Consider the following 23,171-nt stretch of genomic DNA (forward strand, 5'->3'; position numbering starts at 1 on the left):
TAAACTCCTAAATTTCTCAGTGTACATTAACCAGTTAGGAGATAGTTAATAATACTACTTACACTCCCCCAAAGCCCTCCAAATAGCAGGCCATCCTGCTCTAATAACACTGACCACCCTTAAAATGCATCCCTGAAGTTAAAGTTTAGTCTTCTTAACTTGGATTCTGTCCCTTCCTCCATCCTTCATTTCCCCCTTTCTCTGTTCCCACTTTCATTGACCCCCAGCAGCACCAGACTTCTTGAACTAATCTCCTTTTTCTTTCTTGTTTAGTTTATATTCATAATCATAAACTTAACTCTGCAATCCAGCTAGCCTGGGAGGAGAATGAGGAAAACACAAAACCCAAAGAATTCCAGTGAGAGCAGAGATTATAGGGTACTGTGAGCACATGGGCCAGGGGATATCCTCCTGAGCTACAGGAAAAAGTAAAAATGCCTGGTGGGTAAAACGCCAGCAAGTCAGAAAAATTAGAGTTGTCCATAGTCAGCAATGGTGATCTCCTTGCTGGACTTGTTCCTGGACCCAAAATGCTCCTCAGACCTCATTCCTGTGTTAGCCACATTAGTGGTAATTACTTACTTTGTTTGCTGAGGTTTTGTGATCGACTTGCTACTAGCTGGACCACTGTGATGGTTTGAATGAGAATGGCTATCATAGGCTCATGTTTGAGTACTTGGTTCCCAGGTGGTGGAACTGTTTGGTAAGGATTAAGAGGTGTGGCCTTGCTGGAGGAGGTATGTCACTGGGAGTAGGGCTTGAGGTTTCAAAAGGCCACCAGTTCCCAGTTAGCTATCTCTGAGTCAAAAATGTAAGCTCTCAGCTATTGCTCCAGTGCCATGTCTGCTGTCACCATCCCCCACATATGCCTTGAGAGTCATGGACTCACCCTCTGCAACAGCCCTCTTTCTTCTATAAATTGCTTTGGTCTTGGTGTTTTGTCATGGCAACAGAAAAGTAACTGAGATATCTACTCATCTCTTTATTACCAGTCTTGGCAAGTGTCAGTTAATGGTTGTTTAAATAAGACCCTTAGACTCGCAGTGCTGCATCTGACTGCACCAAACTTCCTTGAGTATGCCTTCTAGTTGCAAGGTGTCAGGTAGATGGAGTGATGATTGTGTAGATGAAGAGAAGAAGTTTAACCCTTGAAATATTTACCCCTCCCCCCCTCAATTTGATTCTGAAACCCCTCATTTAACCCTCTTGGCACCCTCTGAGGATGGATAGCTGTCAAAGGGTTAAGCGGTCTTATGATATGCAGACTTTTAAAAAAATTCATTCTGACTGCTTCTTGGGAGGCTTTCCTTCTCATCTCTCTTCAGGAGACAATGGAATGAGCTGTAGCTGTTGGTGTCTTGGGTGTGAGCAAGCTTAATCCTGTTAGTCCTAATTTTAAGGATCTATGGTCAAACATTCAAACACCAACAAAATTAAAACATTCAAAATTAAAAATAATATCAAAAAATTGACCAAATTAATCAAGTTACAACTTTTTTTTCAAAGAATAAATGTATTTAACAAGTTTCCATGAGAGGATTAACATTGGCTGTTAGGTATCAATAATGAGGGCTAGAGAGACGGCTCAGAGGTCCTGAGTTCAACTCCCAGAAACCCACATGGTGACTCACAACCATCTGTAATGAGATCTGGCGCCCTCTTCAGACTTGTATATATATAATAAAGAAATAAGGAAGTCAGTAATGAAAGCTGACTTGGGGGCTTGAGGTTTCTTTTTTTTTTTTTTTTTTTTTTTTGGTTTTTCGAGACAGGGTTTTTCTGTATTGTTTTGGAGGCTGTCCTGGAACTCACTCTGTAGACTAGGCTGGCCTCGAACTCCAGAGATCCGCCTGCCTCTGCCTCCTGAGAGCTGGGATCTTTTTTTTTGACTATTGTTTCTTATAATTTATTTAAACTTATTTTATGTGCATTGGTGTGAAGATTTCAGATCCCCTGGAACTAGAGCTACAGACAGTTGTGAGCTGTCATGTGTGTGGAATTGAACCCAGGACCTCTGGAAGAGCAGCCAGTGCCCTTAACCGCTGATCTATCTCTCCAGTTCCTTGAGGTTTCCTAAAACCACAAGCTCCCACTGATATCTGGGATATAAAAAGGACATATATATATCCATAATATATGTATTTATATGGTTTTGTTTATATATATATAGCTTTTATATATCCATGTGTATATATCTTTTGTGTGTGTATATATATACATATATATGGTTTTCCTTATATATATTGCTTTTGTTTATATATAGTTTTTGTTTTTACATTTAGTATATACGAGTGCATGCACTTGCGCATACATGTGGAAGTCAGAGGACAACTTTTGGAGTTTTAGGGACTTCACTCAAGTTCTCAAACTTAGTGACAAGCACATCTACTCACCGAGCCACTTCACTGTTTCATTTAATTCTCTCGAAATTAAAATTGAAAGTCTGTCATTAGTTTCCTCAAAATTACAGCTTCTTTTTCAACGATTTTTATAAGAAAACTCAGGATAAAACCTTTTCTACTGACCGCTATTACATTATCTTTTCACCTTCACTCATTTGTTTGTGGATTTATTTTGGCAATTCTGGAGGTTTAGCTAAAGGTGCCTTGCACACAGTAAGCAAGTACTTTACTCTTGAACTACATGCCAGCCTATATACTATCCTCTTTTGACAAATTCTGCTGAAGAAAACACAAGAGTGTTTTTAGTTTCCGGGGGACTCTAAAGCCTATCTATTTCAAACAGTTGGGAGACATAATCACAAACATGCAAACACCAACACACATTTAAACATCTGCAGTGATAGACATTCCCCTTGGCTTAGAGATTTTTTTTCAGCCAAATGTATGTTGGTAATTTAAAAACTGCAGCCAGTTCCCTGTGGTTTGAAGTTGAGTGCAGTAGTTTTCCAAACCAGTCATAACTTCATTATCCTAAGAGCAGTTTTACTATGTAGTTCTTGGACTGAAGAATGAATAAACAGTCAAAGGTTGTTTTAAGTGGCATTTATTTAAATCAAAAAAATAAAGAAAGGTGACATGAAGAATAAGGGATATACTGAGCCGGGCGTTGGTGGCGCACGCCTTTAATCCCAGCACTCGGGAGGCAGAGGCAGGCGGATCTCTGTGAGTTCGAGACCAGCCTGGACTACCAAGGGAGTTCCAGGACAGCCTCCAAAGCCACAGAGAAACCCTGTCTCGGAAAAAAAAAAAAAAGAATAAGGGATATACTTATGAGTAGATATGCCACCTGTCTTGTGCCAGCTTCTGATTTTTTTCTTGGCAGCATGCTGAGGCTTGGTGCCAGACCCCACTCAACCATCCAGCAGCAATAAATACATCAAGCCCAAAAAACTTGGACAAAGCCTTTGTTAAGCATTCATGGTGTTCCTGTTTGGCGAGTCACCCTTTTGTTAAATCTTTTATTCCTTTTTACTTTATTTTATTGTGTTTGTGATTTGGAACTCATGTCAGCAGGCTGTATAAATGTCTTTACCCGAAGAGCATCTTACTGACCTCAGAATCTTTTTTTTATTTTTTATGTGTATGCTTGTGTGAGTGTATGCCATGTGTGTGTGCTTACAGAGGCCAAAAGAGGGAGTCAAATTCTGGTGCTGGGAACTAAAAGTAGATCCTCTGCAAGAGCTCTTAACTGCTGAGCCATCTTCCCAGCCCCCTCAATTTCCTTTTAAATGCAAGGACATTGAAATCAATTATTTGATTTTGTTTTTCCAGACAGTTTCTCTATGTAACAGCCCTGGCTGGCTGTCCTGGAACTCCCTCTCAAAGAGATCTGCCTGCCTCTGACTGCTGGGATTAAAAGTTGTGTACACCACTAATGCCCTGTAATCTTTTGCTTTTAACACAACCCTAATAAAGAAACTTAAACTCCAAGTCTAAAAGAGACATGCTAATATTAGGTGCTTCATCACTTAGCAACTCACCAGGAAAAGAAGAGGCTTGGTTTTGCTCTTCTGTTTTTTTAAAAAGTCTTGTCAAGCAGTCTTGACCATACAGTTTATTATTTTGGTTTGGTTTGTGAGACAATATAACACAATACAGCCCAAATTACAGGAATCTATCACCATGCCCAGCCAGACACAAGCTTTTGTTTTTCTTTTTTGTTGTTGTTGGTGTTTTAACCAGTGTTTAGGTGATTGTTGATTTTTTATTAGAAACCATATTGACCAAAATTTTAAAGTCTAACTTAGACTCCCAGATCTAGATTCTTATGTAAGGCTCCTATTTTAGTGCCAGTGAGAGTCAGAGTTAGCACAGTCTTCTGATGAACCAGGTCACTTCAAGCATTACAACATAGGACTGCATTTGTCATGTCCCAAGGATTGCACCCAATGCATAGATTATTTTATATCCTCAGAAACTTAGAGGTAGATACTATTATATATCTACTTTACAGATCCAGAAGTTGAATTTTAGATAATTTAAGTAGTTTATCAAGGACATACATATTGTGGGTGAGCTAAAATGAAACATACTCAATTGAATTCAGCTATAATACTTGTTTCCTCTAGAACTGTGGTTTTCAACTTGTCTTGATCCCTTGGAGGGGGGTCAAACAACCCTTTCACAGGGGTCGCCTAAAACACAGATACTTGCCGGGCAGTGGTGGCGCACGCCTTTAATCCCTGTATTAAGGGGTTGAAACGTTAGAAAGGCTGGGAACCACTGCTCTAGATGTTTGCCCTCTAGGACAGAAATGAATTCTACCAACCACCAGTGAGCCTGGGAGAGTCTCCAAGCACCATGTGAAACACAGCCCCAAGACACTTTGACTGTACCCTGATGACAGATAGTCTGAGCAGAAAAATCAAGCCAGGGTATGCCTAGACTTTAGACTGACAGCAACGGTTGTTGCATTTGGTCTACTCAGAGTTATCTCTTTCAACTGGAAGTTGAGTCTATGCTCATCTTAACTAAATTGGAATATTGCTCTACCTAGCCTCAGTACTCCCAGTTCTTAGGCTAGACCTATATACATCTATAGTTCTTAAAAACAGTCTTGAGGGGAAGGGGGGATACCTACCTGGCAGAATGAACTGCTGTGGAATACATTATATATTGTGAAAGTATAAACACATATGATTTCACCCAGGATGTCAGTGCTTACCACCCAGAGTTGGGGCTGGAATAAGGGAACTGCAAAATGGAGACAGTTCTAGGGTACTAGAAGTATTCCCTTTCTTATATGGGCACCAAATACATGTGTGTTTACAATAATTCTTTAAACAATGCACATTTTGTTGTTGCTGTTTGTTTTGTTTTTGTCAAGTACTTTGGTATACATTTAAACTAAAAATATTTTTAGAAAGAAAAGACAATAAATGGAAGTAAATAATGGTTAAAGGGTATCCTATTTACAACTTACTTTTAAATAGTTCATGAAGAATCATTACTATTTCATGAGAAAGGGGGAAAAAAACCAAAAAGAAGGGGGAAAAAAAGACACACTCCATGTAGCATATTTTCATTTCCTTTTATTGAAGGAAATAGAAACTTGTGCTGCTGAGGCAACAGTACCTCTGAGCGTGACAAAGTAGTCAGTGGCGCTGACATGACAAGCCACAATGCTGGCCAAGCATCCTACCACAGTGGGAGAATCAAAACCACAAAGAAAGCAGGAGGTAGCAAACATCCCCAACACCCAGAGGAAGCATGTCCATTTGCAGAGCTTGGTCATGCATTTAAAAAGAGGGTCCCCTTATCACTAGTAGCACATCATCTCAGATTTGGAGACCTTTTCTTTTGACTGAAATAGTTAAGCTACCAGAAGATGAATTCATCTTTCAGTTCCTATACCAGGTAGAAACAGAGGCTGAGGTCTTGAAATATCACCCAAGTATAGCTGGCCAGGTGCTGAAGCCCAGCCACGTGTTAAAAGTAGCTGCACTTTCCCTGACTTCTCACACTGTTCTTACTCAGCATGTGCTCTAGGAAATCTCTCAGTGCTATAAATAAGATTTATAACAGAATGCAGGCAGCAGCCTAGGGGATGCAGGGACTCAAAAGCTGCTACATAGCTAAGACCATTTCACTAGAAATAGCACAGGGAACACTACTGGGTCATGGTTCTCCCAAACAGCTGCTAGAAGCACACACAAAGAAAAACACGGTAGTTCTCCCATGTTAGGATCATCTGCACCAAGGCCATGGTTCAGGAAACAGAGCCACTTCATGTCCCTGGCAGATTATCAGGCCCCGTGGCATTCCAAACTGTTACGGTTTTCAAATACAATGAGGTGGGCAATTTGGTCACAGAAGAAAGCACTAAAGAAATTTCAACTGATTGCAAATTGATAATGCTATCAAACCATAAATTTATGTAGTCAAGAACTGATTGTGAAGGGTAAGGAACGGGACTGTTGAGATGTCTGTTTCTTAGAAACAGGTGTTTTTTCAGGTAAACCCTTGCTCATAAGTCACCTCCCCCATGCCCACGAATTGGAAGGGAATTCCTATTTAAAAATGGCCATGGCTGGATTAGTCATCCAGTTGCAGTTCTCTTCAGTGCTAGACACATGGTTTCCAAGGATTCAAGTCTTGAGAGCACTAGATCAGGAAATGGGAGAAGCAAGGCAAGGGGGACGAGGACATGAGGGATCAGAGTTCCCGAAATGAGCAGTTTCTTTCATAGAGGCTTGGCACGATGACCTGGAGTGGGTGTGGTTTCAGTGACTGTTCTTGGTTGCTTCCTTTGCTGCAGCAATCAGTGGAGTGAGACTAGAGAGGGGCTTGGCGATCTTTAGGAACTGATGCTAGAAGGAAAAAAAGCAAAAAGAGTATGATTATTTACCATTCTCACTTACAATTTTTTGTTTGTTTGTTTTTGTTGTTGTTCTTATTTTTTAGAAACAGGATTTCTCTGTATTGCTTTGGAGTCTGTCCTGGCACTCACTCTGTAGACCAGGCTGGCCTCGAACTCACACAGATACTACTGTCTCTGCCTCCTTAGTGCTGGGATCCAAGGGGTGCATCACCACGGTTTGGCACTTACAACCATTTTAAGACAATAAGGGTATCTGGGTCAGGTCATTCTCAAACTAAAGGAAAAAAAATATATATATATAACTTTTGTGTGTGTGTATGTGTGTGTGTGTGTGTGTGTGTGTGTGTGTGTGTGTGTAAGAACAACTTGCAAAAATCAGTTCTCTTCACCATATAGGTACAGGGGATTTGACCTCAGGTTGTCACTCTTGGTAGCAGGTACTCATACCCAGTAAGCTATCTCACTGACAAAGTATACTTGTTTTACTTATAATAGTTAATACCTGTAAAAATCCCAAAGGAAGAATTAATAGTTTTATGTTCATATGACATTATATAGAATATTAACACAGTAATTGACACACTGAAAGCAGGATGAATCCATAGACCCTTTTTTGTATTTTTGGGATAGGATTTCTCTGTGTACCAGCCCTGGCTATCGTGGAGTGTGTTCTATAGACCATGCTGGCCTCAAACTCACAGAGATCTACCTGCCTCTGCTGGGATTAAAGGCATAAACCACCATACCGGCTCTAATCCATAGACATTTTGAGTGAAAGAAGTAACACAAAAAGAGTTCATTCTGTATGATTTTGTTTGTTCCTAGGTAAAACTAAACTACTGTAATAACAGAGTAACTATTATTTCTGGAAAAGACACTGGTATTTAGTCTTATAACTACAGCCTCATCCTATTAGCCAGGACTATAAGTACAAAACATACCCAGCTAAGAATCTTTTGTTAAATCCTTGACTCTAGCAAAGTTAAGTGTTCTGGTAAGGATTTTAATAGTTTGGTCCTTTCCAAAATTACTTTCACAGAAACAGACTTTGAGCCATACTTCCAGTTAAAAAAACAAATCATTTAAGAGAAAATACCATAAGAAAATGTTATAGAAACAATTATTTATGTAATAGAGTCTCTTACTTAAAACAGTAGGTTGTTTTGTTTTTGTTTTATTTTGCAACTGTCTTGAGGATATAGACTGTTTCTTCCATTTGATATAAATATCAGAGCTACATTTCTTTTTCTGAGCAAATATGATTATTTATAATTATTTAACATATCTGGTTCTTTTACCATGTTTATAAGAAACTTTAATTAGTATTATTTCATATGTGTACAGACACATACATAGAGACATATACATATATATTCTTTGCTGAAAGTTGATTCAACTCTTATTAGGACAAACACAGGATATATATACAGGAACTGAGAACGATGAACAATCTTGGCTAAAGCTTTAGCCATATTGGGATTCTATCTATTTCTGTCTCATCCTATATATTTCTGTCCATATGTGTATTCTCATAGAAGAAACAGATGTGAAACTTTGAGACCTAAGATTGTGAAAAGTCTAGGTTTTAAATATTTACCAGATAACACTGACAAGTTAAGTTAGGGTTGAGGTCCTATTTTTCTACTCTTCTGAAGTAAGAAAGCAATATCATCCAATACCCAACTAGGAAGCCATTTACTTCTCTCAACAAAGTAAAACTAAGTAAGCCCTATAAACCTTCCAGCTCTGACAATTTTAGAGTCTATAGAAGCAGTGATCAAGAGCATATATGCTTGGCAAGCAAACAGACATGCTGAAACCCTGTGTCCTCTGTTTGCCAACTGTATAATCATACAAAAATTATTACATGTAAATTTCCTCACTGGCAAACAGGAGAATAACCAATCTTGTAATCTGTGGGACATTAACACCTTGGGGATCTCATATCAGGTATTTATATTACAATGAATAACAGTAGCAAAAGTATAGTTATGAAGTAGTAACAAGACAATTTTATGGTTGGGGGTCACCACAACATGAGGAACTATATGAAAGGGTTGAAGCATTAGGAAGGTTGAGAACCACTGCCCCAGACTGATTTTTTTTGCATTATTTACATGTATCCCAGTAAAATATAACTTGTACAAAATTAAACTTCTCAGAGAGCTACTTTTCAAGACCCATCTTTGACAGGCAAATTCAGACAAAATAAAAGACACTTGAAAGACAAAGAAAAAACTTCAAGAAAAGTTCAAAACGTAGACTTTGAGTTGAGCCTAGGAAAATGTGTAAAGTTTAAATAGACTGAGGAAGAAACTAAGGGACAACTTTAAGCACGGGCCCAGGAGTGAAGGTCAGGAAGCCACAAATACAAAGTGAGACAGTAGGAGAGAGGCTTATAAGAAGGCAAAAATGAGGTACAAAGGCTTGGCACCTCCCTGCAAAAGGATAGTTACCTGCAGTAGCTCTTTAGCTGAACCTCTCTTCTCCACATCCATCTCAAGACAGCGGTTCAAAAAGTCCCGGAAAATAGCCGACAGCTTCTCTGGGTTCTGAAGCTCTGGGGTCCCATTGGTGGCAATGAGGTACAAGGCCTGGCAATACAAAGGAAGGGCCATGTTGTTGTCACTAAGTCTCTCGTTCTTGGTCTCAAGACACGCCCTCTAAAAGTACATGTCAGCTGCGGCATGCTCTAGGACACTATGAGGCAGCTTTGATGCTTTGCAGCAAATATACTAACCTAAGGATCTATAAATAACTAACATTTCAAGGTCATATGGCCATGATTCTGCACCTAATATATAACTTCTTTGCTAATAAAACAATGCTTTATATAATCACAAAAATAAAGAGTGCATTTGGAAAGCACTTTGTACACTTCTAAGGTGTTACAAATCTAAGGGTTTATTCTTTTTCTTGATTACAGATACAAGGGGTTTATTATTCACTTAGCATGGTAAGTTAAGCATCTCTCTAGTTACTGGCAGCAATCACTGCTGACACCTTCACTGAACTCAGTCACCCAAGAATATTATAAAAAAGCATGTCTTGTTAGGCAGCAACTGTTTTTCTGCTGCTTCCCTACCCCTAACATGAAGCAACTATTGAGAAGTGAAGAAAAACAGTAATGAGAAGTTTTTATATACCAAGCTCGTTGATTATAAAGCTCTCTCTCTCTCTCTCTCTCTCTCTCTCTCTCTCTCTCTCTCTCTCTCTCTCTCTCTCTCTCTCTCTCTCTCTCTCTGTGTGTGTGTGTGTGTGTGTGTGTGTGTGTGTGTGTGTGATTGATTGAGACAGGATTTCTCTGTGTAGCCTGACTGGATGACCTGGAACTTACTCTGTAGACTAGGCTGGCTTCAAAAATCAGAGATCCACCTGCCTCTGCCTCCTGAGTGCTGGGATTAAAGGCGTGCACCACCACATCCAGCTGCACTGCCTCATTTTTAATGACCACAGTAATTCTGAGTAAGAGACAGGGCAAAACTGATTATCCCCATTCACACATAAGACTATACACCTGTTGCTCTCACTGTCTGCCTGTACTCACTCTAATTCCAGTCTTACTTCCATCACACCAGGCAGAAGAGGGTACATGTGGAGTCAGAACAAAGCTGGGACCAAAGGGTAGAAACTAAAGAAAGCTTCACCTTGAGGTACTGAAGCACTTTACATAAACCGAAGCTATCCAAGGGTGGCAATATGAGCATGTAGTTAAGGGTAGATATCCCTTACAGGGGAATTTCTGCACTAGATTGAAGGATGGATTAAATGAGAAAACAAAAGCAATCAGAAGAATCTCACAACCGAGCGGTGGTGGCGCACGCCTTTAATCCCAGCACTCGGGAGGCAGAGGCAGGCGGATCTCTGTGAGTTCAAGGCCGGGCTGGACCGACAGCCTCCAAAACAATACAGAGGAACCCTGTCTTGTAAAACCAAAAAAAAAAAAAAAAAAAAAAAAAAAAAGAACCTCACTTGTCCACAATCAAAATTATCCCCTTCCTTGCATCTTTGTTGTATACTCTGCTTTCCTCTTCTATTACAGAAAAGAAACATGTCCACACTCTAATGCCATTTACTTTAATGTAGCTTCTCTTAGCTAGGTAAGAACATCATTCTTGCAGTTGCCATTTCTCTCTTGCAAATGACCATTTTCTTCTCTCCACTAATTTATGTCCATTTGCAAACATACAACTTTTAGCCTAATCCTTTCCCAACTCTACAAGATACTGTTCCATTTCTGTTACCATTCATAACAAAATTCATATACAAAGAGAAAAATAAGTAATAAGTACCATCTCAATTTCCTCCTTTTCTGTTCTTATGGTTTATTCAAGTTAGGTATTTGTTCCTACCACTATACTAACTGGTTGTTAAGGCCTTACTGGAGGAAATATGTCACTGGAGACGGAGCTTAAGGTTTTCTTACTTGCAGTTTGTGGTTCATGTGTGGTTCCAGATGGAAGCTCTCAGCATCCTGTTCCTGCTGTCATTCTTGCTACTTTCCTACTATCATGAACTCTTATCCCCCAAGAATCATAAGCACAAATACATTTTACTCATCTATAAGTTGTCTTGGTCACAGCACTTTAATCACAGCAGCAGAAAAAGTAACTAATGCAAAGGGTAATTGAATTTCTCAAAATTCAGGCTATAGGGACTGTTGAGTCCAATCTATGTTGTCAAGATATGTTCCAAGTCTACTTATCACCTGCATTCCTACAGTGTCATCCAAGCTACTACGCTTGTCTGAACTATTTTATCAGTTTCTCACTGCATTTCCTAAAGAAGAAACCAACATGAGTCATTTCAAGCACAAATTGTATCCTATTACTATCATCTAGCTGAAAATCCTTTCTAATGCTGCAAAATAAAATCCAAGCTCTCACACTGGCCCACAGGTCTTAGTGACAGGTCCTTCCTTATCCCTGACTTTCTCTTCACTCCTTTCAGGAAAATAGCCTCCTTGATTTCCCTTGGGACTCAATGAGCAGAAAATCAAATCAAATTCTTAATACTTGGAAACTCTTACATAAGACTAAACCTCCTTAATTTTCTGCTGAAATAACAATAAGAGAAAACTTCCCTCTAAATAAAAACTTCCCCATTACTTTTTCAATTGTTCTTATTCTACATTTTTAATATCAGCTACCAAGCATATAATAATTTGGTGTTATTATCAGAACAATGTCTTGTATATAGTAGGAACTCAGCCCTTCCTCCCACAATTATGCAGTGCTAGGATTGAGCTTTAAAACTAAGCTATATCTCCAGACCCTGTTATATTTTATATTCATTTACATTTTAAATTCAACAGTATCTAACCTCTGGGTTATGCGTTACATTCATTTAGTGTGTGTACAGCATACATGTGGGGATCAGAGGACAAATTGTAATAACTGGTTCTCTCTTTTCACCATGTAGGTCCCAGGGATTAAACTCAAGTCATCTGGCTTAGCAATAAGAGCCTTAACTCACTGAGTCATCTCACCAGCTTCGTTGGCCTCAAACTGGCCATCTTCTACTCTCAGTCTTGTGAGCCTAGGACTATAAGAATGTGTTACTATGTCCACATATACAGAGAGAAGATCCTAAATCCAATTTCCTGGGATTTGAGACAGCAGCCCAAATAATTTGAAAGAAGATGGGAACACTTACTCTCAAAGGGTTTTCATTGAGGTATGGGGGCTCTCCCTCAATCATTTCAATTGCCATGATACCCAGGGACCAGATGTCCACCTTGGGTCCATAGGCCTTCCGTGTCACAACTTCAGGTGCCATCCAGTATGGAGTTCCTACCATAGTGCTCCTTTTGCTCTGCTCTGGAGTTATCTGTGCACAGAATCCAAAGTCAGCTAGAAACGGGGAGAGGAAAGACACAAAGGATATACACAGTAAGTGCTGTGTATCTGCACATGGCCATCAAGCTTTGCTCTGCAATCTGTCCTAGCAAAGCAGGAATCACTTGACTGCTATCAGTCTACTCCTTATTCAACCATGAAAAGAAGTAGGAGGAACATAAGAACAACATCTCTAGCCTCCGGTCTTCTCCTCAAACCAAACGGTCAAAGTGTTAAAGTTCAGCAGGCCATTTTGGTCTTAACTGCTTGGCCCTTTGTACATAAAAAGCATTTCCATACCTCAGAATCTTGTAAGTAACTCATTCCATTATCTTCTGGACATAAGCCACTGAATTAAACCCCAATCACCAACACTAAAATATGGCCCTACTTTTATCAGCTCCTCACTATGCTAACAAAGTCTTCTATAAGCTGTCTACCCACTATGACAGTTTATCTAGATAATTTCTTTCACATCTTTGTACAAAATGTAGTTCTTCACACTATACTCAAACTACATACTAATTTAAATTGGTAGTGCCTTGAATAGTAAAGACTGCCTTTGTATTTCTAAAAGGACTGGCATATAATAGTTAGTCAACAAATGGTTGCTGATTAAATAACTGAATAAATGAAGTTATATAAAACTTTTTTTCTAATTTATTACAGGTCTCTCATATGAAACTAAAAGATACTTGAAGGTTGGTAAAATGTACCCTCCGAGTCTATGAGAGAACAATAGAGGTAGGCATTCAGTGTTTTAATGTGTAAAAGAATTGAAAAATAGTGAAAAATGCTGTAAGATAATACAGACAAATATAAATATCCCGTAATATCTTATGAAATAACAAGGTCTCTTTGGCGAATGTTATAGTTACTATTATTTAATTATCATCCCACCAGAGACGTAGCCCCACATATAGAAGTATTATCATTCCTAAGATTCATACTTACTTAACTTGACAGAGCCATCCATTCCCAGAAGAATGTTGTCACTCTTGATATCTCTGTGAATAACTTGGTTCGAATGTAGGAACTCCAAAGCTTGTAGACACTGTTGAAGTAGTGTGCAAGAAGAAGAAACATATAATCATAAAACTAACAATAATCTAACCTCCTCATTTTAAGATAAAGAAAGTAAGGCTCTTAGGAAGAGACAGATTTGCCCCACATAAAGAGGCTATATAACCAAATCTTCTGTCTCCTAACAAAACATTCTTTTAAAACATCATGGGGCAGGGTGGGGGTGAAGAAGGCTGAAGAGATGACCCAGTGGCCACACTGGGCAGCTTACAACTGTCTGTCACTCCAACCTGAGGGTATCCTATGCCTTTGGCCTCCTTGGGCACTCACATACATGTGAACTTAACCCTCCATCCAAAACACACACACACCTTAAATTGTAACTTAAAACTGCATGCTGACTTCGTCTTACAATTTTCTTAATCAAAAGTATTCTATCACTACATTTGCATGTCTAGGAAAAGAGACACATGGAAGTGATGTTTGTAAACAATCTTTTGGGAAAGGAAGTCTGTATTATTTGGGATCCATTGAATTTGACATTCCTATGAAGACAAATGTTCAATGGGCACCTAAATTTAAAAAGTTCTATACAGAGATTGGTATTTACCAATAATTTACAAAGACAGATTCTTTTTCAATGTTGAGAAGTATAAACATGGCCTCATAAATACCAAGCACACACTCTCTCACTGACCTACACTACCAGCACAAATAGACTTTTTTTCTTTTTGGTTTTTCAAGACAGGGTTTCTCTGTAGCTTTGGAGGTTGTCCTGAAACTTTCTCAGTAGACCGGGGTGGCCTTGAACTCACAGAAATACACCTGCCTCTGCCTCCTAAGTGCTGGGACTAAAGGCGTGCGCTACCACCGCTGGGCTACAAATAGACTCTTAAGGTAAAGGATATGGGAAGAAAGAAAAGGAACAAAACACCTATTGTGATGATTCCCCAACATATACACACAGGCTTAAACACATATTTACCCAACAGAATGAGTGACAAATGATACAATGAAAATGTCTGGTTCTGGGCAAGTAAATGGCTTAGAGGGTAAAGGAGTTTGCCACAAAGATTTATAACCTAAGCTAGATTCCTGGAGTTGTCCTCTGACCTCCACATGTACACCATGGCATGTACACATCCACATGCACACACATAAAGACACACACACACTCACACACATACACAAATGCAAAATAATTTTTCTTTGTTTTGTTTTTTGAGATAGGGTTTCTCTATGTAGCCTTGACTATCCTGGAACTTGCTCTGTAGACCAGGCAGACCTTGAACTCACAGAATCTGCCTGCCTCTACCTCCAGAGTGCTGGGATTAAAGGCAGGTGCTACCACTGTCCAGCACAAAATAATTTTTTTATTTAAAAGGCAGTATATTATATTTTTAAAGAAGATTTAGATGTTTTATTTTACATGAGAAGGTTTTACCAGCAATGTATGTATGAGCATCATGTTTGGTGTTTGTGGAGGTCAAAAGAAGGCATCCCTATTAGATTTTAAGAATAATAATACCACCTGTTTATATGTTTAAATTTCTGGCCATGTTTTTCAAGGCATTGGTGCAGTTCTTGGGCTCAAACCCAGTGCCTAATGTATATACTACACGCCTCAACTGATCTATACTCAAGAGACCAAGTGCTTAAAAGAAAAAAAAAATCCATATCCTTTAGTAGTCACTTCAAAAATATGTTGGAAATGGTGAATTATATACTTCATGAGGATGAATTATATGGCACAATAATGTATCTTAGTAAGCTGTTTCAAAAACGATAATGATCTTCATCATATTTTAAGAATAACAATAGTACTTATTTTAGTAACATTTATACTTTCTTGCCAAGTTTTTTGCTGGTACAGTTCTGGGGAGCAAACTCAGGCCTTATGTCAAGATGTTGTTTATTTTTACTGGGAGTGAGGTGTAAGTGTGCCACAGAACACATCTGGAGGTTAGAGTACAATGTTGTGAAGTTGTGTCTCTCCCTTCTTCACATGGGTTCCGAGGATTGAACTCAGGTCACCAGGCTTTCATTTCAAGGGTAGAGGTGAGAACAAGTTAAATAATATGATTTTGGACCCTCCAAAGGGCAGCTATATGTACCCAATTATCTATCATATCTATAGTATTAAAATTTCATAGGAAGAATGTGATGGGGAGCTTCTTGGGAAGCATCATTTATTTATTTATTTGTTTGTTTATTTATTGGTTTTTGGAGACAAGGTTTCTGGCTGTCCTGGAACTCACTTTATAGGTCAGGCTGAACTCACAGAGATCTGTCAGTCTCTGCCTTCCAAGTGCTGGGATTAAAGGCATATGCCACCATATCAGACTTGTCGCTTGGAGTTAGTTTATCCTAGAATTTTGCTGGCTTGCCTCTACATGTCATTCAGATGCATATTCAAATCAAGGGTGGAACATTCTCTGACTACCTATCTGAAGTATGACACTACCTTCTTACTAGCGTTATTTCCTTCACAGCACACAAAGCAGAGAGGCAGGGAAAAATGGTTCAAATGTATGTCCAAATAAAAGAGATTAAGAGAAATATTATGTGTCAGAATACCTATAATTACAGATTCAAAGTACAAATGACTGCTTTAATATATACTTCTGGGTACCTTTTAATTTTTCTATCATGGTTGGAATGGTTAGCTTTAAAGAAAAATATCATGATTATAGAAATTATAAAATACAATCATACAATATGAATGATAAGTGCCAGAACTAACTTCTCCCACTTCTACAGAACCCAGACTGAAGCCTCTTTTGGGTGTGAACTTTCATGGACACTAATATAGAGGTCACTTCCTGTTTTACCCTTGGCCTTACCTCTCGGCACACAGCTGCTATCTGGCCTTCATCCATACAGGTTTCTGTCACCACATCTGTCAAAGAGCCTCCAGCCAAGTATTCCATGACAACCCATAGCTCATCTCCCACAAGGTAACTACAGGAAAACAGGTACAGGGCAAGAAAGAATAGTTAGAATACATTAAGGCATTGCAGTGGATTTCAAAACCAAGGGACTAGGATATAAAGGAAAATATCTCAGTCAGCTTTTGAAGAGTCTAGGGTTCTTTACTCTGAGAAAAACATAAAATATGGAGGACATAATCAGTATTTTTAAAACACTTAGGGATAGACCTGGAAAAAACAAAACATACATGATCTGTGAAGTCCTAAACACTAAAACTAAGAATACTAGGTTGAAATATAAAAGTAAATTTTATTGCAATACCAAGGGATACATCCTAAAACTAGAATTGTTCCCATACCTGTAAAAGCATACAGGCAGTACTCACATGTGAAAAGGATGGGATTTGGAAGTCATATTGTCATCAAAAGGGAGGGTCACAGGACCTCCTTAAGAGTTCTACTAGATCTGAGATCCACAAGGTAAACTTGGTCTAGTTCAAGACCCTCAACCCAGGGTTCAGCACAAAAGATACCAACATTTACTGAATAAATTCATGAGTAAAATAATATGTATGTTAAATATATATTATTGTAATATATTAAGTGAAGGTGTGGCGATAAATATTTAAAAGCTATAAAATGTACACAAGGTTACTATGCTGACAATGACTTTTACTTCTGAGTTTCTAGGATTCTAGCCCCTTCTAATAAGCCAAGGCTATGGTTTGTTAGCCTGGGATGTTATAAACTGACCTGAGTTAGAACTGAATTTGACTCAGAGATTAGATCTTTCAGACCCATTACATTAATAAAAAGGTAACTTAGACCATCTGGTCAACATCATCTCACTACAGACAAATGAAAAGAGGCTAACTAACTTACGTTAGCCTTCTGCAAAGAAGCTATGCTGTCTTAAGGGATGAGATCTGTCATCTTTTCTTCATCCTGGTAATGGGTCCCTTACTTGGTAGATGGAGAAACTTGAAAGATTTTAGTACATCTCAAACAAATAAGATTTTAATCCTGTTCTTTTGTAATTTTCTTTGGTGATGCTGGGAACCAAACCCAGAGCCTCATACATACTAGCCAAGCATTCTATCACTGAGCTACATCCCAATCTAATGATAATCTTTTTAAGGTGATGAAGAATAAATAGGACAAGTTAAAAATGGTGGTGCATGTCTCAATCCTAGCACTCAGGAGGTAGAGGCTGGTAAGCTAAAATGTTCTGAATTCAAGTTGTTCAATGCAAGTTTATATAGGGGGTGGTAATAAATTTCAGTTGACCACAAACTTACCAGTGGTTTACAGTGAAACAGGCAAGGGGGTGGGGGGCAACAACTGGATGCACTTTTCATGAGTTTAGAAAAACAAAAGAATCTCATTCTTTCCATGGTGGTCTGATTTCTAAACACCCAGAATGGAGTGAGCATCATGATATAAGAGTATATACAAAACAAGGAGTTATTCAGGAAGGTGTGCAGGATGAAGAAATGCTTGGAATATAGAATGAAATAAAGACATCAGGCAGGTGCACTGAAAAGGCAAACTTCCCTAAAGCAGAAAGCACAGTAAAAGAATCAGTTGTTAGAAACTGTTGGGTGGTGGGATTAATCATCACCCAAAAGGATTTCCAGCAATCAAAGATCTCAGCACAGAAAATACTTAAATGGAAAAAAGTTCCAATTGCTGGCTTCATTTTCTCCTCTAACACACTGGTCTGAAACTTCTGACAGGACCCACCCGCTCCATACCTGTCCAGATAGTTCACAATATTTGGGTTTTTGTTTTCCCTCATGACCAGGATCTCATTGATGATCAGCTCTTTCTTTGGCTGCTGCTGAAGATTCATCTGTTTAATGGCCACCTAAAAAAAAAAAAAGTACATTCAATGTATACAAAGGGACACACAACATTTACTTAGCATATATTCAGCACCACACTTTAAGTACTAAGGAAACAATGAAGAGTAAGACATGGCCTTAGCCTTAAAGTAATTCATAACTCATCAATGTTAAACTCAGTTGGTAGCATTTAACATTTCAAAGACTATTGGAAACAAATGTTTTCAGATGCCACTACAAACTTACTGAAATCAAAAACTGTTTTAATAAGTCCCTGTGCTATTCTGACATACATCAAGATATGATACATCAATATTAAAAAAATGATGGGGGATGTCCTTCTGTATGCTGTGAATATGTTTCTCTGATTAGCTAATGAATAAAGATGTTTTGGTCAATGGATGGGTATGATTTAGCCAGGTAGGAAATCCAAACAGGGATAGAGAGAGGTAGTAGGCAGAGTCAGAGAGACACCATGTAGCTCCTGAGAAAGCAAGAAACTCAGGAATCACCAGTAAACCAAGACCATGTGGAGATACACAGATTAATAGAAATGGGTTAATAATTAAGAGAGAGATAGCCAATAAGAAGCCTGAGCCATTGGCCAACGAGTTTATAATTTGGGACTAAACAGCTGTGGGACTGGGTGGGACTGAAAATTCCATCTACAAAAAAATACTTTAAAAAAATCACTAGATAAAGAGTTGGCACTGCCTATTTATTATTCCAGTACCCAGGAGGCTGAGATAGGAGAATAGTACTTTGGTGACCAGTCCGGCTTCATAGTTAAACTGTCTTTTCAAAAATGTTAACAAAAATCAAAAACAGCTATGAGAAGTTCAAAGAAGTTAGTTAAAAAAATAAAGTAATAGTAAGTTCTGAGTATGGGGCTGGAGAGATGGCTTAGTGGTTAAGAGCATTCACTACTTTTGCAGAGTTTTTCAAACACTCACATTGGGCAGCTCACAACCACCTGAAATTCCAGCTCCAGGGGATGTGATGTCCTATGCTGACCTCAGAAGGCACCTGCACTTATATGCACATTACCCCACCACACACACACATACGGCATGGACAGATAAATCAGAGATAATCAAATTAAGAAAGATTCCTAATGCTTATATGTTAAAAGGGACTTCATGGGCTCTTTGTTTATATAAATAAAACAAAATTCCACTTAATCAATACAAATAATAAAGTATACTTTAGATTTCTAGGTATTAGGTACTCTTCTAAAATGTTCACAAATTCGTTTTCTTTCTTTCTTTCTTTCTTTCTTTCTTTCTTTCTTTCTTTCTTTCTTTCTTTCTTTCTTTCTTTCTTTCTGTCTTTCCTTTTTTTTTTTTTTGAGACAGGGTTTCACTATATTGTCCTGACTCTGACTTGCTTAGAACTCACTATGTAGACCAGGCTGGCCTCAAACTCTCCCAACTGCTGGACTTAAAAGGCCTGAGCCACCACACCTAGCCAAATTTACCATCTCATTTCATTCTCTGAGGTATCTTGTACATAACTTTTTCAACATATGAGGAAATTGTCATTCAGAGAGGATATGTGACTTGCATGCATGGTAGTTCAGTAGTAAAATCAGAAATAGTACCTTCAAAAGCTATTTCATTTGGGTCAGTGGCATGGGTCAGCAGGTAATGGGATTCATTTAGTAGATGGAAAGAAACAACTCGTTCAAGTTTTCCTCTGACCCACACACAAGTGCTGAGACATGTACAAACACACACACACACGAACACACACACACACACACACACACACACACACACACACACACACACACACTGGATAACTCTCTTCCCATTTTAAAGCAAAATGGCTTTTATTTGCCCAGAAATATTCCTCAGCTTGACAGTCAAGTTTCTCAATGTTACTCCCACTGTACTCTACTACATGTTCAATGTTCTCCCTGTCTTTGCTCAATATCACCTCTGTCTGGAATACACTGTATTACTTTTACACATTTAAAAGCTTTGTATCATGGCAAAGGAAACGTCACTCTCAAACTTATGTTTGTTTGTGTTTCCCCCTTTTTGGAAAGCCCTGTAAAATCATGTTATTCCTGCAACTTTGTATGAAGAATCAGGTATGTATGTGTGTGCGTGAATGTATCTAGACATTTCAGAGTTTTACTAAAAGTCTCAAAACACGGAATTTTGAACACACACACACACACACCACCACCACCACCACATCCCATATGGTTATACTATTTACTAAATATTTATTCCCTAGAGACAGTCTTTCTTTTTCTTGCTTAGTGGACAAGAATGTGAACATCTAATAGAACTTCTTTCTAGAAACAGCAATAAGAATGAAGGATGCAGGCTGGAGTATTGGCTCAGGGCTTAAGCACTGAAGACCCAATTCAAATCCCAGCAGCCACATGGCAGCTAGTATAGCTCCAATTTCAAAGGACCCAATTCTTCTGACTTCCTTGGGCACACACAAGGACACAAAGACACAAGGACATACATACAGGGTAAACACCTATACACATAAATATAAGTAAAAAATTTTAATAATGAATGATGTAAGCATTCTGAAATCAAATATTACCTCAAATCAATATAGTCTTCTGAAGAAGCTCAGTTAATTATTAAGAATAAAAATAAGCCAGGTGTTAGTGGCGCATGCCTTTAATCCTGGGAGGCAGAGGCAGGCGGATCTCTGTAAGTTTGAGGCCAGCCTGGACTACAGATTGAGTTCCAGGACAGCCTCCAAAACAGTACAGAGAAAACCTGTCTCAAAAAACAAAAACAAAACAAAAAATAAACAAACAAAAGAATAAAAATAATTCTTATGGGCCATCAAGTTGGGTCAGTGGACGAAGGTTCTTGTAGCCAAACCCGGCAACCTAAATTTGATTTTCTGGGACTCACATGACAGAAGGAAAGAACCTTCAAGCTATCCTCTGACCTTCGCACATGTGCCATGGTGGACATGGTCGGCATGGTCATGTGCATGCATTCACCCCTACTACTCACATTCTTTCCTCCTACACACAGGTAAGTATAATAAAAAAAAATTCATGATTTAATTAAGCATTTTGACCTCTTCTACTTCTAACCCTAAATGAATTGTTTAGAAATGGGTTTCATAGTAGGTCAGGCCTTATGTCTCAATGCATCTTTCTACAATGGCTGAGAAGTACCTTTCCTAACAGCTGAAAAGTGACACATTAATTTACTGTAGATATTAAGTAAGTCTTTACAAGAAGGACTTGGAGCTTCTGAGGTCAACCTGGAGAACGAGCTAGTGCTTGTGAGACTCCCTGTGGTCATCAGAAGCAGTATCAAGGGAGAAGGCAAGCAGAAGCTAGGGTAGGACAAGAAGAGTTCCTTTAGTCACTACTGATGGGCTCTAGAGCTCTGGCTATAGGCCTGTTCATCCAGGACAGCAATATCAACCACTCCTTTAAAACACAAACAAAACAAAACAAAAAATTGGACTTGAATCTAAAAGATCTAAGCTTTAGATTTGAATGACAATTTCTGAACTTGACTAATACCAGTTTTATGATCTTTATAGATATATTGAAAACAATAACCTAACCATGATTGACCTACTCAAAATATATTTTGAGTACTAAAAACTGACATGTCATTCACATGTAAATAAGAGATTTAAGTAATAAAGGAAGCCAGCAATGAACATGAAAAGCACAGTAGTCATACATCTGATAAGTATCCAGCACAGAACAGCAAGAATGATGACTGTGCTTCCTGCTGTTCTTATCTAAGCCAAATCTAACAACCCTTCACAGTAATGTGTTACATTTTTAGGTACAGACACCAAAGCTAACATGTAAGAAAACCGCCTACAATCACAATCAAACACCCTCTAATATGTTCTTTCTATTATACACATTACCTCTAAAAACAAGCTTGAAAAATGACTGATCTCTAATGGGAAGATTTCCCAGCACTAACACTACCCTATCTATACGTGACAGACAAAAGCTTCCCTCTTCAAGCTGGATAACACCCCCATAATCATTCACAAAGACTAAGAGCATCACTCTAGCCTCAGTACAGATTTATACTCCCTTGGGCAGGAAATGAGGCCTTCCTGACCACACTGCATTAGCCAATCTAATGGATTTGTTTCCATTCATAGTTTTTTAACCACAAGACAAGCAAACAGCAAAGTCAAGTTTCTCTTTCCTGAGCCTGCTTCTCACACAGGCATTTCCAGGACTTCCAGGAACCAATCATCACCCATCTGTCTCCCATCAAGGGTTACAAGGCCTAAGAGGCCAGAAACATGGTAAGAGGCTCTACTATGACTCTGCAGCCCCAAATACATAAGATTTAATTCTAACTCATTTGGGCAGAAAAAGGTAAAATGGTTCACCCAAGGTAACAACTTCAGGCAAGCATCCACGTCTTTACATTCTCAATTAATTCTTAACTATAATGATTTTATTTGTTTCTTTAGGATTTTTTAATAATGTGTATTATGTTTGTGTTTGTGTGTGGATTTGTGCACATGAGTGTAGTGCTTGCTGAGGCTGGAAGAGGGTGTTGGATTCCCTAAAGATAGAGGTATTGGCTGTTGTAAGCCACCCAACTTAGGTAGTTGGGAAATGGTAGTTGGTAGTTAAGTCTTTCACAAAAACAGCAAGTGCTTTTAATTACTAAGCCATCTCTCCAGTTCCCATACTGGTGATTTTAAAAACTGACTTATTCTCACACAACATCAGTATTTGACTTTTACACTTGTAAAAAGTTAATAAGAACCTA

At 38.6% G+C, this 23,171-nt stretch overlaps 1 protein-coding gene across 4 annotated transcripts in view; it reads right to left on the reverse strand.

Moving 5' to 3' along the window:
- Nucleotides 1-5,479: 5,479 nt before the first annotated feature.
- The window catches only part of Pak1 (p21 (RAC1) activated kinase 1), a 120,119-nt gene continuing 102,427 nt past the window's right edge, over nucleotides 5,480-23,171 (reverse strand). For all 4 annotated transcript variants that reach the window (XM_040728245.1, XM_040728251.1, XM_040728241.1 and 1 more), the window contains exons 10-15: nucleotides 18,328-18,440; nucleotides 16,487-16,604; nucleotides 13,575-13,674; nucleotides 12,439-12,635; nucleotides 9,240-9,377; nucleotides 5,480-6,772 (exon numbers count right to left, since the gene is read on the reverse strand). In XM_040728245.1, the coding sequence (XP_040584179.1) occupies nucleotides 6,686-6,772; nucleotides 9,240-9,377; nucleotides 12,439-12,635; nucleotides 13,575-13,674; nucleotides 16,487-16,604; nucleotides 18,328-18,440 (753 nt within the window). In that variant the 3' untranslated portion in view covers nucleotides 5,480-6,685. The remainder of the gene's footprint in view (nucleotides 6,773-9,239; nucleotides 9,378-12,438; nucleotides 12,636-13,574; nucleotides 13,675-16,486; nucleotides 16,605-18,327; nucleotides 18,441-23,171) is intronic.

Source organism: Mesocricetus auratus, unplaced genomic scaffold (genome assembly GCF_017639785.1).
Source record: "Mesocricetus auratus isolate SY011 unplaced genomic scaffold, BCM_Maur_2.0 Super-Scaffold_4256, whole genome shotgun sequence".
NCBI lineage: Eukaryota > Metazoa > Chordata > Mammalia > Rodentia > Cricetidae > Mesocricetus > Mesocricetus auratus.